At 37.0% G+C, this 15,645-nt stretch overlaps 1 protein-coding gene across 6 annotated transcripts in view; it reads left to right on the forward strand.

Moving 5' to 3' along the window:
- Positions 1 to 15,645, forward strand: part of LPGAT1 (lysophosphatidylglycerol acyltransferase 1) — a 93,002-nt gene that overhangs the window by 39,692 nt on the left and 37,665 nt on the right. For 4 of the 6 annotated variants that reach the window (XM_055233736.2, XM_063613160.1, XM_063613162.1 and 1 more), the window contains 3 exons: positions 3,688 to 3,806; positions 9,628 to 9,723; positions 13,033 to 13,306. In XM_055233736.2, the coding sequence (XP_055089711.1) occupies positions 3,688 to 3,806; positions 9,628 to 9,723; positions 13,033 to 13,306 (489 nt within the window). The remainder of the gene's footprint in view (positions 1 to 3,687; positions 3,807 to 9,627; positions 9,724 to 13,032; positions 13,307 to 15,645) is intronic. The other 2 variants (XM_055233737.2, XM_063613161.1) reach the window with 1 other exon arrangement.

The raw sequence follows: 15,645 nt of genomic DNA on the forward strand, positions 1-15,645 counted from the left end.
TTAATTCCTTAGGGCTGCCATAACAAATTACCACAAACTGGGTTTTACAGCAGATATTTATTCTTTCACAGTTCTGGAAGTTAGAAGTCTTGAAATCAAGGTGTCAACAGGGCCATGTTCTCTTGAAAGACCCTCGGGGAGGCTCTTCCCTTGCCTCTTTCAGCTTCTTCTGGTGGTTGTCCACCATCCATGGTGTCCCTCAGCTTGTAGGTGCATCACTTCAATCTCTGCCTCTATCATCACATGGTGGTCTCCCTGTGTGTCTCTCTGACCCACATTTTCCTATTCTTATAAGGACTCCAATCTTACTGGATTTAGGTTTAGGGCCCACCCTAATCCAGTATGACCTCATCTTGATTCACAGATTTTGGGTGGACATGAATTTTTGGAGTATACTGTTCAACCCAGTACAGAGGATTCCAAATTCAATGTATATTTTCATATTTAAACCAGTCACACTTACTAGATTTATCTGATTTATATAAAGCAAACAGGTAAGATATATTTTATGTAAAAACTTATTCTTATTTGCAGTTATATTGACATATATGCCTTCCCACTGCATGGGCCTAGGTATCTAGTATTTTCCACTCATGTAGCACAGATTGCATTAAAGTACTATTTGATTATGAGACATCTATTAATACAGATGGAGAGCCAGAAAACTTTCCACATTACCTCTTAATAGCCCACTATTTATAGAACCAAGCTAGACTTTTCTTGAGTTTTAACTGCTGTTCACTTTAGAATAATAATTGAAGTGTTCTTATTTATTTTATATCCACAACACCTAACTGTGCCTGATGCTGATTTATTGAATGAAGAATGTATTAATGAAAGAATGTTGTGCATGTGTGTGTGTGTTTGTGTGTTTGTATGTCCGTGTGTCTCCATTGGAGGGTTGTCAACAGGGGCATATGGGGAGTTTTCATTTGGTTAGTGTATTCTCTGTCCTTTTTAAAAACATAACTAGGCCGGATGCGGTGGCTCAGGCCTGTAGTCCCAGCACTTTGGGAGGCCGAGGTGGGCGGATCACCTGAGGTTGGGATTTCAAGACCAGCCTGACCAACATGGAGAAACCCTGTCTCTACTAAAAATACAAGATTAGCCAGGCGTGGTGGTACATGCCTGTAACCCCAGCTACTTGGGAGGCTGAGGCAGGAGAATCGCTTGAACATGGGAGTTGGAGGTTGCGGTGAGCCGAGATCACGCCATTGCACTCCAGCCTGGGCAACAAGAGCGAAACTCCATCTCAAAAACAAAAAAAACAAACAAAAAACACAACTAGTGGCATCCGTCATCCTATTCTACACTTTGCTTTTATTACTTAAAGTATATCATTTCATATTAGTACGTAAGTGCTATGTTTGCATAATATTCCATTGCATAGATATAATTTATTTAGCTGGTCTCCCTTAAAAATGTTTTTAATTGCGGTAAAATACGCTAATACAAAATTCACCATCTTAATTTTTCAAGTGTACAGTTCAGTCTTGTTAAGTATATTCACATTGTTCTGGAACCGACATCGAAAACTTCTCCATCTTGTAAAACTGAAACACTGTACTCATTAGACAACAATTTCCCCTCCCCCAACCCCTGGCAACCACCATTCTACTGTTCCTATGAATTTGAGTTGGCCTCTCTTTCCAGTTGTTTTCATCTTTGCTTTTACAATCAAAGCTGCAATGAGTAGCCTTGTGTACATGTCATTTTGCACATAAATGAGGATATCTGTAGGATGCATCTCTAGAAGTAGAATTCCTAGGTAAAAAGGTTTGTGCATTTATTAATTTTGAAATATAGTGCAAAATTGGCTTCTAAATAGGTCTCCCTATCCCTATTTCATCCAGAGCATTTACACACAGGTGGCTTGAATCCTTTCCTTGTAGCAGTGAGTGAGATAAGGTTAGAGTAAAGATGAATACTAATGTAGAATCGGCCTTTAGTAATTCATATCAAAAAATGCTGGAAGATCCTTTGCGGAATTCTGATGTTTGAAAACTGAGGCTTGAAGTAAATCTACTGTAAAATGAGGTGGCCGAGTGCAGTGGCTCATGTCTGTAATGCCAATACTTTGAGAGGCCGAAGCCAGTGGATTGCTTGAGCCCAGGAGTTTGAGATGAGCCTGGGCAACATGGCAAATCCCTGTGTCTACAAAAAAAATACAAAAATTAGCTGGACGTGGTGACACGCACCTGTAGTCCCAGCTACTCAGGAGGCTGAGGTAAGAGGGTCACTGAGCCCAGGGAGCTTGAAGCTGCAGTGAGCCATTGTGATTGCACCATTGCACTCCAGCCAAGGTAACAGAGCAAGATCCTGTCTCAAAAAAGTTAAAAATAAATATAAAATGAAATGAGGCATAACTACATAGAAATACCACTGTTGCCCTTAGAATGTATGTATAGATTTTGGTGCAGTGACTTTTCATCTGATAACTTCAAATAATTTGGCATTTTTATTAGTTTTCTTATTTTAAGGTGAAAGTATGTATTATTATGTCTGAATGTTTTCTTATAAAATAGAATCTGAAGGGTTGGGAACCACCTCTCATTGATGATCAGTATTAACAGTTTGAAATTTGTTTTTCTAGACTTTTTTCAGTGCGTTGAACAACACATAGATGGTATTCCTGCTTTAAAAAGATGGGATCATGCTATATTTACTGTTTTGTGATTTGCTTTGTTAGTTGATAATACATCTTTTTTGGGTTAGTGAATAAGAGGTATCCTCCATTATTTTAATGGGTTTATACTCTCCTATTACATCATAATTTTCTTGTCCATTCCCTTGTTGGTGAACATTTAAGTTGTGATAAACATTCTTTATACATATATCTTTGCTTATTTGAACAAGTTTCTGTAGGATGAATTCTAGGAAATAGAACTTCTAGATCAAAGGTGTGACCATAGCTGGGCACGGTGGCTCACGCCTCTAATCTCAGCACTTTGGGAGGCCAAGGCAGGTGGATCACTTGAGGTCAAGAGTTTGAGACCATCCTGGCCAATATGGTGAAACCCCGTCTCTACTAAAAATACAAAAATCAGCTGGGCGTGGTGGTGTGCACCTGTAATCCCAGCTACTTGGGAGGCTGAGGCAAGAGAATTGCTTGAACCCGGGAGGTGGAGGTTGCAGTGAGCCAAGATCGCACCACTACACTCCAGTCTGGGCAACAGTGCAAGACTCCATCTCAAAAAAAAAAAAAACCATTGTTTGGGATACCCTTCTTCCACCTACCACTAGGCTGTCAGCACCTTGATAAGATGAATTGTATCTTATAGGATGGTGTTTACACTTCTTAAAGTCACTGATCATAACTACTAAGCCCTTAATGAACTTCCATTGATTTGATTATTTACTATTAGGTCACACATTAACTCCATTAATTTATACACCTTATTTAGTTTTCTATGAACATAACCTCTTTAACTTCTAAGGTGATAATTGTCTCAAATATAAATAAATAAATAAATAAGGTATGATAATTTTATATTTTAATGTATATTTGGGGGCTCTATAAAAGTTATATTAACATTCTGATTTGCATAGGAAATAAACTTAGTTCTAAACTTTCGGATGTTTTAGCTAGGTGACTTATCATTAATATACATCATTTTTTCTAATATAAGGTTTGTGATAATATAAAAATCTTTAAAATGACAGCTTTGAAACTTTTTATTCTTACAGTGATGGAATGGGGAGAAGATATTAAAGCAGTTTCAAAAGATGAAGCAGTGATGTTGGTGAATCATCAGGCAACAGGAGATGTGTGCACACTGATGATGTGCCTCCAGGACAAAGGGCTGGTAAGCTACCCTGAAGGCAGTAGATAGACATCCAGAAAGGAAGGTTAAAAAGGAATCCATTTGGCTGGGCATGGTCGTCACGTCTGTAATCCCAGCGCTTTGGGAGGCTGAGGTGGGTGGATCATGAGGTCAAGAGATCGAGGCCATCAAGGACAACATGGTGAAACCCCATCTCTACTAAAAATACAGAAATTAGCAGGGCATGGTGGTGCATGCCTGTAGTCCCAGTTACTCGGGAGACTGAGGCAGGAGAATCGGTTGAACCTGGGAGGCAGAAATTGCAGTGAGCCAAGATCACGCCACTGTACTCCAGCCTGGCAACACAGCAAGACTCCATCTCAAAAAAAAAAAAAAAAAAAAAGGGAATCGATTCAAATATCTTACTGTGCTTTGAAATATAGACATAGACTTTAATATGTATACTTTAAATAAAAATTTAGAAAATATTAAAAGGAAAAATATATCATTCTAAGTCACCCAGAAGTGGGAATGTAGAGACTTAAAAAAAAAAAAAAAAAACTGGGACAATGTGAATTATATTTCAATAAGACTGTTTTAAAAAATAGTAACTGGGATGAAAGCAGGTTAATATAGTTCAAATTGAGGGCTATCTGGAGGTGAAGCAGTAGATTGCCAGTTTGAAAAATACAAACACAAAAAGCAGCTTTGGCCTGGCACAGTGGTGCCACTTGTAGTTCCAGCTACTTGGGAGGCTGAGGCAGGAGGATCGCTTGAGCCCAGGAGTTTGGGCTATAGTTCTCTATGCTGATAGGCAGTCTGCACTAAGTTGAGCATAAATATGGTGACCTCCTGGGAGCAGTGAACAACTAGCTCACACAAGAAGGGTAAACCAGCCCAGGCTGGAAATGGAGCAGGCCAAAACTCCTGTGCTGATCAGTAGTGGGATCATGCCTGTGAAGAGCCACTGCACTCCAGCCTGGGCAACACAGCAAGACCCCATCTCTAAAACAGAAGGCTGGGGGAATATTGCTTATGATAGAATAAATATTTATAAACTGATATATAAATATATATCAGTTTATAAAATATAAATTGATATATATATCAGTTTATAAAACATAAATTGATATAAATATATATATCAGTTTGTAAAACATAAACTGATATATATATATCAGTTTGTAAAACATAAACTGATATAATATATATCAGTTTATAAAATATAAACTGATATAAATTTATAAAATATAAACTGATTTTATAAAATATAAAATGATATATATATCAGTTTATAAAATATAAAATATATATTTTCATATAAAATATATATATATCAGTTTATAAAATATAAAAAATAAATTCATCTTTAGCCTTAAGAGAATTATCACCTTAGAAGTTAAAGAGGTTATGTTCATAGAAAACTAAATAAGGTGTATAAATTAATGGAGTTAATGTGTGACCTAATAGTAAATAATCAAATCAATGGAAGTTCATTAAGGGCTTAGTAGTTATGATCAGTGACTTTAAGAAGTGTAAACACCATCCTATAAGATACAATTCATCTTATCAAGGTGCTGACAGCCTAGTGGTAGGTGGAAGAAGGGTATCCCAAACAATGGTTTTTTTTTTTTTTTGAGATGGAGTCTTGCACTGTTGCCCAGACTGGAGTGCAGTGGCGCAATCTTGGCTTGCTGCAACCTCTGCCTCCTGGGTTCAAGCAATTCTTGTGCCTTGGCCTCTCAAGCAGCTGGGACTATGGGCACGGGTACCATGCCTGGCTAATTTTTGTATTTTTAGTAGAGACGGGGTTTCACCATATTGGCCAGGCTGCTGGTCTCAAACCAGGTGATCCACCCACTCTTGGCCTCCCATAGTACTGGGATTACAGGCATGAGCCGTAAACAATACTTAATTGACAAGTGAGATGGCTTCAGTGGAGGGTAAGTGCACTGTGTACCTCATGGACATAGAAAACTTTATGAAGGAGAGAGGACATAAACTTGGCCTTGAAGGATGAGTAGAATTTAGGTAGAGTGGTAAAGCAACAACTTCTTTCTTAATGAAACAATCTTGGCAAAAACATCAAAGTGAGAATAAGTCCTGGTGTGTTTAGGTTCCAGAGATTTTGATTCACCAGGTTAGGGTAGGGTCAGAAAATGAGAGGAGATTAAATAAAAATATGTTTTATTATTGTAGAATCTGTTTTTCTTGTCTATCTGAAAAGCAGTGGCATAATCTTGCTGGAATATGGAATAAATCAAATCCTTTCTTATCTTCAGGATCTTGAATTGTTAAAAGAGTATCACCGTGTAGCTATATTTGCATTTATGATAATATTTATTGCCTGTCCTCTGAGTTCATGATGTTAAAATTTTGCAAAACTAGTTGATTTGGCTTTCTATAAAAGAGAATCTCCAATTAGTTAACATTGTAACTCTTATAGATAGGATCATTACATTTATAGTGATTATCCTGAGGGCCTACAATGTCCTTAAGTGTTTTTTGAAACTCGTGATTAAAATGGTCAATATAAATATGTCTAACTGTATTCTAACACCAGTTTGGTATAGATAACTGTATTAACTAGAATATTAGGTAATTTCAAATTCCCCAGTCATGTGGACAAAAGAAAGTTTGGTTGGCTTGTTTGCCTTTATAAAAATATTTAAGTTAGTTTGTCTAGGTTCATTTTTCTATCCCAAGTAATTTTTTTATTTTGAGATTAGTTAATACTAAATAATGCTCTGATAATACTGAATACTTTGAAATCTAGAAGAATATTTTATTTTCTTTCATAAAGGAGTAACTGAGAAATATAAGGGTGGAAGCATTATAATCTCTCCCTGCTGCCTAATAATTACAGAGCAATATTGATTTGTATTCACTAGTAGGAATGTTTACTTGATTTATTTTATACTTTATGGATACATTCGAAGAAGGAAGGCTATTGTGGGCCAGTTGAAAAATATTACTTTGATGGTAATGTAATGATAACATAGCTTTTTGAATGCAGGGGACTTCTTGAAGCCCCTATTAGTTTCTCAGTGGGAGTACTGTTGGCATTTTAATAGGACAACAGTGTTGCTGAGAACTGTCCTGGGCATTGCCAGATGTTTTGTTTACCCAACTGTCACACACTAAATGCTAGTAGCACTCCTTAGTCCTTGTTGTCACAAGGACCAAAATTATCCTGCAGTTTCCATACTCACCCAATGGAGAACCATTGACCTTATTATAATTTCAAAAGGACAAAAAGAGTGCAGTCATTTATTTAAGTCTCTAGACGGTGTTTTGATATGTAGAAAATCTGTGCATCCAGGAAGGGGAACATCACACTCCGGGGACTGTTGTGGGGTTGGGGGAGGGGGGAGGGACAGCATTAGGAGATATACCTAATGCTAAATGACTAGTTAATGGGTGCAGGAAATCAACATGGCACATGGATACATATGTAACAAACCTGCACATTGTGCACATGTACCCTAAAAGCTAAAGTATAATAAAAAAAAAAAAGAAAAAGAAAATCTGTGCATCCAGATAAAGAATAATTGATATAGATTGATTTTGTCTCTTAGAAATAATGGAAAAGTTCTAAGTGATAGACCTATCAAACATTGACAGAGTTGATTTAGGCAGCTTATGTTTACTCATCCTTCTTTTGAAGAATATGAAACAAAGGATTAATTATATTTTCTGAAAGTGTTGGTACTTTTTTTTTTTTTGAAACGGAGTCTTGCTTTGTCGCCAGGCTAGAGTGCGGTGGTGCCATCTCAACTCACTGCAACCTCTGCCTCCCGGGTTCAAGCGGTTCTCCTGCCTTAGTTCTCCCGAGTAGCTGGGACTACAAGGTGTCTGCCACCACGCCTGGCTAATTTTTGTATTTTTAGTAGAGACGGGGTTGACCAGGATGGTCTCGATCTCTTGAGCTCGTGATCCGCCCACCTCAGTCTCCCAAAGTGCTGGGATTACAGGCGTGAGCCATCGTGCCCAGCCTGGTACCCTTATAATAAGTGTCTGTGAATTGTCTTGGCCTTTTATGACAATTTATGATAAAACTAAGAATTTTTATTTCTGTCAAAAGAACTTTATTAAATGTTTTATAAACATTTATTGACTTATAACATTTCCCCTAAAATAAGTTGGAACAGAGCTATCCTTACAAATCTCAGGAAATAGTTTGTCTATCTTTACTGAATTTATGTTTTAAGTGACACTTCTAACTGAAGAGAGAAATCCACCATGAATATAAAAGCTAGTTATTTGGCATTTAAAACCCAGAAGTCAATAAATTACAACTACACTTCATAATGTGGCTAAAGCTAAAATGCTTTATAGGTTGAATCCACTGCTTTTTGTTTGTTTTGGGGACACTTTTCAACAAATTTCATTTAGTCCAAATCTCAGTTTATTTAAACATAGTATTGTAATCATCATTGCAAAGCAAAACAAGATGGGATGCTGGTGATTATCTTACTCTATATTAATTGATTGAGGAATCAGTTCTTTCTTTACTAGGTATATATCTTCATTTTAAAAAAAATGATTTAATATTGTAAAGCTGATGGAGTAGGAGTTGTGTAGCTGGAAAACTAAGGCAGAAGCTGTAATGTTATATCATCTGTGGGCTTTTATAATGCTTTTATAAAAGCAGCACATGGATATCAGTGTTTTAGTTTTTTCCATATGTGTAGGTTCACATCAGTTGGTTCTTAGAGATGATGTTTACATCTACTGTTCCCCTGGGAAACCAAAGTAGAGCTTATTGCATTCTTGATTGAGGTTGTAGCTTTCACTTTAGTTAAGGCTTATAACAAGGAATGCTGTTTCCTCAGCAGGAAAGAACAATTAACCGATTCATTAATTAGATCCTGTTTGTACTTTTAATTTTTTTTTTTTTTTTTAATATGGAGTCTCTCTCTGTCACCCAGGCTGGAGTGCAGCAGCTCGATCTTGGCTCACTGCAACTTTTGCCTCCCAGGTTCAAGCAATTCTCCTGCCTCAACCTCCCGAGTAGCTGGGATTACAGGCATGCACCACCATGCGTGGCTAATTTTTGTATTTTAGTAGAGACGGGGTTTCACCATTTTGGCCAGGCTGGTCTTAAACTCCTGACCTCCAGTGATCCACCTGCCTCTGCCTCCCAAAGTGCTGGGATTACAGGCGTGAGCCACCATGGCTGGCCTGTACTTTTAATTTTTAAATTTGCATGAAAGAAAGTCTTCTGCCCTCAATATAGGTATTAACTCTTATCAGCAGTGGATAATATTTTTCTGTTTAAGGACTGAGGCACTACAAATATTTTTATCCTGGCAAAGAGCATGATTTTGCATAAACTAATAAATATTCTTCATAATAGAATATGTAAATCATTCTATTATATTAATTTTTAAATGTTTTATTTGGGACACTAACTTTTTATACTTTGCCATGAAGCTACACTCAGGTTTTATAAACCCATAGTGAATGTTCATTAAATATATAGTCTTGTTTGATAACTTAACCATCTTATTATATCGTTTCAAAATAATTTTGCAAGTTATGTAAGAATTATCAGAGACTTTGGGATAGAACAAATTTGAAATCATTAATCCCAAATTTAAGAAGTTAATTGAGTTTCATTTTTTATATAGTGATATATGTACCTGTGACTTAGGATTCGAAGACTTGGAATCAAGACCTGTAATTTTTCATGTAGACACTATTAGTAACTGTGCTTTGTTTGTAGAAATAGAGTTAGACTTAAGATGTTTTGGTTTATTAAAAGTATGCTTGGATGACTATATTTAAAGCTTGGAGACTCAGCTCTACTGTAGTCAGGTTTCTTCTATCCAATATTATTTCTTGCTTTTAAATATTTTAGGTTGTTGCTCAGATGATGTGGTTGATGGATCATATTTTTAAGTACACAAACTTTGGAATTGTTTCTCTAGTTCATGGAGACTTCTTTATAAGACAGGTAAGTAATGAGCTCTTTTTTCCCCACAGTGATAGCCTGGTCAAATTGATTCTTGATTATAAAAAGAGGTGTAACAAAACCAATTATAATAGGTAGGGCTACTTCTAACCAGTCTCAGGGAGTTTTTGTTTTATTTTGTTTTGTTTTTGAGACAGAGTCTCGCTCTGTCGCCCAGGCTAGCGTACAGTGGCACCATCTCAGCTCACTGTAACCTCCACTTCCTGGGTTCAAGTGATTCTCATGCCTCAGCCTCTGGAGTAGCTGGGACTATAGGCATGCCACTACGCCCAGCTAATTTTTGTATTTTTAGTAGAGATGGGGTTTCACTGTGTTGGTTAGGCTGGTCTCGAACTCCTGACCACAAGTGATCCACCCGCCTGGCCTCCCAGAGTGCTGGGATTACAAGTGTGAGTCACTGTGCCGGGCTCAGGGAGCTCTTTCTCTGAATCTTTGTTCCCTAACCATTTATTTCAATCTAAATTTGAGTATGGATAAGTATTAAAATACTTAAAATGCAATATTCTAATCTCTACTCTTCTCCCATTTAGAAGGTACATTTTTAGTTTAGTAAACATTCCCCACTATTCAGTGTCTTAGCTATGTGAATTGGACAAATTATTTAAATAAGCATACCCTGGAACCACAGGAAGTGGCAGTGGGGAGTGGACACAAGGTCAAGACAAAATAAACTGATCAGGACAACTTAACAAAGATCCTAGTGTAATAGCTCAGAGAAGGCAGCAGAACCAACAATTAGAAAGCTTAGCAGTCTCAGGGATCCGAAAAGCTAGCTGAGCACCTTACCTCATTTCCAGCTTTAGGAAATAATTGAATTTATAGTGTAGTGTAACAGTTGATTCTAATGATGATCATCAGGCATCAAGAAGAGGGGCTGGGCTTGGTGGCTCATGCCTGTAATCCCAGCACTTTGGGAGGCTGAGGTGGACAGATTGCTTGAGGCCAGGAGTTCGAGACCAGCCTGGCCAACATGGTGAAGCCCTGTTTCTACTAAAGATACAAAAATTAGCTGGGCATGGTGGCATGAACCTGTAGTCCCAGCTACTTGGGAGGCTGAGGCAGGAGAATCGCTTGAACCTGGGAGGCAGAGGTTGCAGTGGGTCGAGATTGCGTCACTGCACTCCAGCCTGGGTGACACAGCAAGATTCCATCTCAAAAAAAAAAAAAAAAAAAAAAAAAAGAGGCTAAATTATACTAGATTATCGGTGTAGTTTTAGATAAAAGTTGAAAATTAGGTACTCCAAAATATTTTCTTGTGATTACTATGTGAAGTTTGGCATACATAAAGATTATATTTCAAAGTATCTGGAAAGTTTACAAATTTATTTCTAAAGAGCAACATGTTTTTCCCTGATAGATTAGTAATAAAAATCTATAACATGAGGGGAAGGAAGGGAAAAAGCATTAATGTTTAAAAGAAAAATTCTCTTGAGACTTTGCTACTAGACCATTTTACAAGCTTTTCCAAGAATAGTAAAAATATTTTACGTATAATCTTGAGAACTTAATAGCTATCTTAATCATAATCAGTTCACTTCAGTAAACTGACTAACAAAATGTCTTACATGTTTTCCATTTGGGATACATTTGATCTAAAGACTGAAAGCATACTAATTATTTTGAGGAGTTCTGTAATTTTGTTGGCTGGAAAATATTGGCAAATTGATCACACTGAAAGAAAGAACCGGCCGGCACGGTGGCTCACGACTGTAATCCCAGCACTTTGGGAGGCCAAGGCGGGCAGATCACAAGGTCAGGAGATCGAGACCATCCTGGCTAACACGGTGAAACCCTGTCTCTACTAAAAATAAAAAAAATTAGCCGGATGTGGTGGCAGGTGCCTGTAGTCCCAGCTACTCGGGAGGCTGAGGCAGGAGAATGGCGTGAACCCGGGAGGCAGAGCTTGCAGTGAGCCAAGATCGCACCACTGCACTCCAGCCTGGGCAACAGAGCGAGACTCTGTCTCAAAAAAAAGAAAAAAGAAAGAAACTTTGTGATATTTAGTTGTAAGCTTTGGGCCTTCCTACAGATTTTTCTAGATTCTTCTTTTTAGACTTCAGGTCATCTTCTTTTCTCTCTTTCCCTCTCAACTAAGATACGTCCATTAGAATGTCTTTTTAGATTTACTTTCACATTTTTCCTGAATGTAACTACTTATTATCAATACAATATAATTGAATCTCATCAAATTCCCTTGTGTGGAATACTGTAAGTCTTCTAACTTATCTCCTGTGGTCTTTTGGTCACAGGAGCCAGCAGATTTTCTTTTTTTTCTTTTTCTTTCTTTTTTTTTTTTTTTTTTTGAGACAGGGTCTCACTCTATCACCCAGGCTGGAGTGCAGTGGTACCATCAGGGCTCACTGCATCCTCGAACTTGTGGGCACAAGTGATCCTCCTGCCTCAGCCTCCTGAGTAGCTGGGACCACTAAATGTGCCATCGCATCCGGCTAATTTTTGTGTTTTCTGTATAGATGGGGTTTCACCATGTTGCCCAGACTGGTCAGATTTTTTAAACATAAATAAGATTATAACACTTCCTTGTTCAAAACTATCCAAAGACGTCCCCTCCAAAACTACTTACCATGCATAAGGCTCTTCTCATTTGGTCTCCACCTCCCTCTGCAGCTTCATTTCCTACCCCTGACTTCCTTGTTTATCAGACTTCAGCCACACTGGCCTTGGTGCTGTTCTTTGAACATGCCATACTTGTTCCCACCAAATGACCTTTGTCCTTTTCGTTCTTGTCACCTGGAATATTATGCCTTGCATCTTCACATGACTTATTCCCTCACATTATTAGTTCTGCTCAAATGTCATCTCCTCATAGCAGCTTTCTCTGACCCTCTTGACCCTTTCTATCCTTTTACTGTTTTCTTCCTAACACATATTACTAGTTGAGTTTGCACTCCACATTTGCCATCTTCCCAAACTAGAATGTAAGTTCCATGAAAGTCTCTTTATTTCCTCCTCTATGTCTAGTGCCTAGGACAGTGCGTGGCACATAGCAGGCACTCAGTAAGTAGTCACTGAATTGATGAATGACTGCACTTTCAAGGGCAATCAGAACAATTTCCTTTTCCTTCAGAAAGAAAGGTTTATTTATATAAATGCTAATAACTTCTCTCTTTTTACCCCTGTGGTCAAAAAGGGCAGTAAGTTGGGGTGGGGTGGGGGAATCACTGTTCTATTCTGTGATTGGATTTTAATTTAGAAGCTGTACTTTCTATTTAATTTTATGGCATTTTAATTTTGGATGTACCTGTACTTATTACGTGTGTGTGTACCTTCTAGGGAAGAGCTTATCGTGACCAACAGCTGCTGCTTCTCAAGAAGCACTTAGAAAATAATTACAGGAGCAGAGATCGAAAATGGATTGTTTTGTTTCCAGAAGGGGGCTTCCTCAGGAAGAGGCGAGAAACAAGTCAGGCATTTGCCAAGAAAAATAACTTGCCATTTCTTACAAATGTTACTCTGCCAAGGTCTGGGGCAACAAAAATTATTCTGAATGCACTTGTAGCACAACAGAAAAATGGAAGTCCAGCAGGAGGAGATGCTAAAGAATTAGGTATGATGGTTTTTAGTATTTTTTACCTTGTCGGAGTTAAAGGATTTTCTGGAGTTACAGAAGATGATCATTGTTCTTTTTTATATTTATAATTTTTGTTAAAAATAGTACTCAGGGAAAAGATGAAACTAATTTTAAAAAAAGTTTCCATTTACAAAAGTAGTCCATGCTTATAATAATGTACTCAAATAATACAGAAATGCATAAAGTCAGAGATATCTTTCTCCTGTCCTACTTATATGAAGCCATTCCCATGGCTGCAGTCAACATTCTTATAAATATCTTTTATATTTCTGTAGTACAGATTCCTAGAAGTGGAATTGCTAAGCTAAAAGATATAACTATAGATATGACATGTTTGAAAAACTAATCTTTTCATTTATCAAATAATACATATTTTCATTTATCAAATTGAGAAAGCTTTTTGGTTTTCTGGGGTTTTTTTTGTTGTTTTTTTTGTTTTTGTTTTTTTTCTGGGTTTTCTTGGGAGACAGTGTTGCTCTATTGTCCAGGCTGGAGTGCAGTGGTACGATCATAGCTCACCATAGTCTTGAATTCCTGGGCTCAAGCGATCTTCCCACCTCAACCTCCTGAGTAGCTGGGGTTGTAGGCACATGCCACCATGCCTGGCTAATTCTTTAGTTGTTTTGTAGAGTTGGGGTCTCACTATGTTGACCAGACTAGTGTCAGACCTTTAACCTGAAGTGATACTCCTGTGTTGGCCTCCCAGAGTGCTGGGGGTATAGGTGTAAGCCACCATGTCCAGCCTTGTTTGTTTTTAATGCAGAGAACTAATTTAATGCAATTTGATAGTATTAAGAGCATTAAGTGTTAATAAATGACTCAGTTATTCCATTGCAAATATTTATCAAAAGGAAATAACCTGAAATGCAGGCAAAGAAGTTTATTACAGATTATTTATTATAGCTAATTATTTATAATAGCCAAAAAATTGGAATTAGCCAGAAGTGAGAATGGATTAGTAATTATCAAATATCCATACAACGGAATACAACACAGCTGTTACAAATGATGTTTATCGAGTGTTCGTATTGGCTTGGAAAAATGTGCTCTTATGTTAATAGGGTGGGCAAACATACAACTCTTGTGAAAACAATTTGAATTCAAGTCTGTAAACAACAAGGCAGTAGGAAATGCGTGAAAGGAAAGACACCAAAAATGTTAGCAGTGATTGCTTTTCTGAGTTGTAACATTATGGATTATTTTTCTCTATTAATGCTTTTCTGAATTTTCCATTTTTAAAAATAATGTGTATGTATTACCTTCTCACCAGGAAAAAGCAAATCATACTCAAAGATGCAACTATCTTGCAGATAGCCTGGTAAATTACAAAGTTTTGCAGAAGATATTTGTGCCCATAGCATGGAGACTGTTTTGAACAAGTTATCTAAGATACTACTGTGAAAGTTTGATTATAAGTTAGAAAGCTGAAAGGCATTCACTAGGCCTGTTTCCTTTGCAGTATTTTGCTATTTCTTTTCATATTCTTTAAATAAAATAAGAATTGAAATGATTGGCCCTCAGAAACAATGTGTTTTTAAGTGGCAATCAGGACCAGACATAGAAATAATGTCTGTGATTTAACTCAGATTTAACTGAGTTTTCCTTTTATTTGTTTTTCCCAAGCAGCTGCTTGGCAGTCAGCTCTCTTAATCTTTCATCATCTATTAAAAAGACAAATTGAAAGAGTTTGAATAGAAAAGGAAAGTTCAGAATAGTTTCACTGCTGGAGAGACACTGTGGCAATGGCAGCCGAGCCAAAGCTTGAAGGCAAATGTCTTCCAAACAGGATTAGTTGCACTAATAAAGACTGCTGTTTTAAAATAGTTCCACCCAGTCAATACCCTGTGGTGGTCTAGATCTCAAATGTAGGGGCAGTTGTTATACTGATTGCATAATAGTGAAGAAAAATGGTTGTTTTCTTTTAGAGAGAACTAGTTTATGTTTATAACTAAAGCAGAGTAGTTTATTTTTTAATCCTACCTTAAAGTTTTTCGTTCTACCTGTTTAGAAGAAAAATTATAAGTGTACCTGAAAACTAGTTTTACCTATATTTTATTATTTTCTTTTCCATATTTTGGTATTTTGCATTTTATTTCTTTTGCGTTTATATTCACTAGCATTTTATTCCATGCATACGCAAACCATGCCTTTGTGTTTAATATGTGATGCATACATATATACCAAAATTAAGTTCTGTCTGATTAACTTTAAAAGGATTAGTGTTTTTGTTATCACATGATTTAACAGATATTAAACTGAATTTTGGTGTTTTTTCTCATCATTTAATTATAAAAATTTTCAAACATACATAAGAG

The sequence above is a fragment of the Symphalangus syndactylus genome, chromosome 19, assembly GCF_028878055.3.
Source record: "Symphalangus syndactylus isolate Jambi chromosome 19, NHGRI_mSymSyn1-v2.1_pri, whole genome shotgun sequence".
In the NCBI taxonomy this organism is placed as follows: domain Eukaryota; kingdom Metazoa; phylum Chordata; class Mammalia; order Primates; family Hylobatidae; genus Symphalangus; species Symphalangus syndactylus.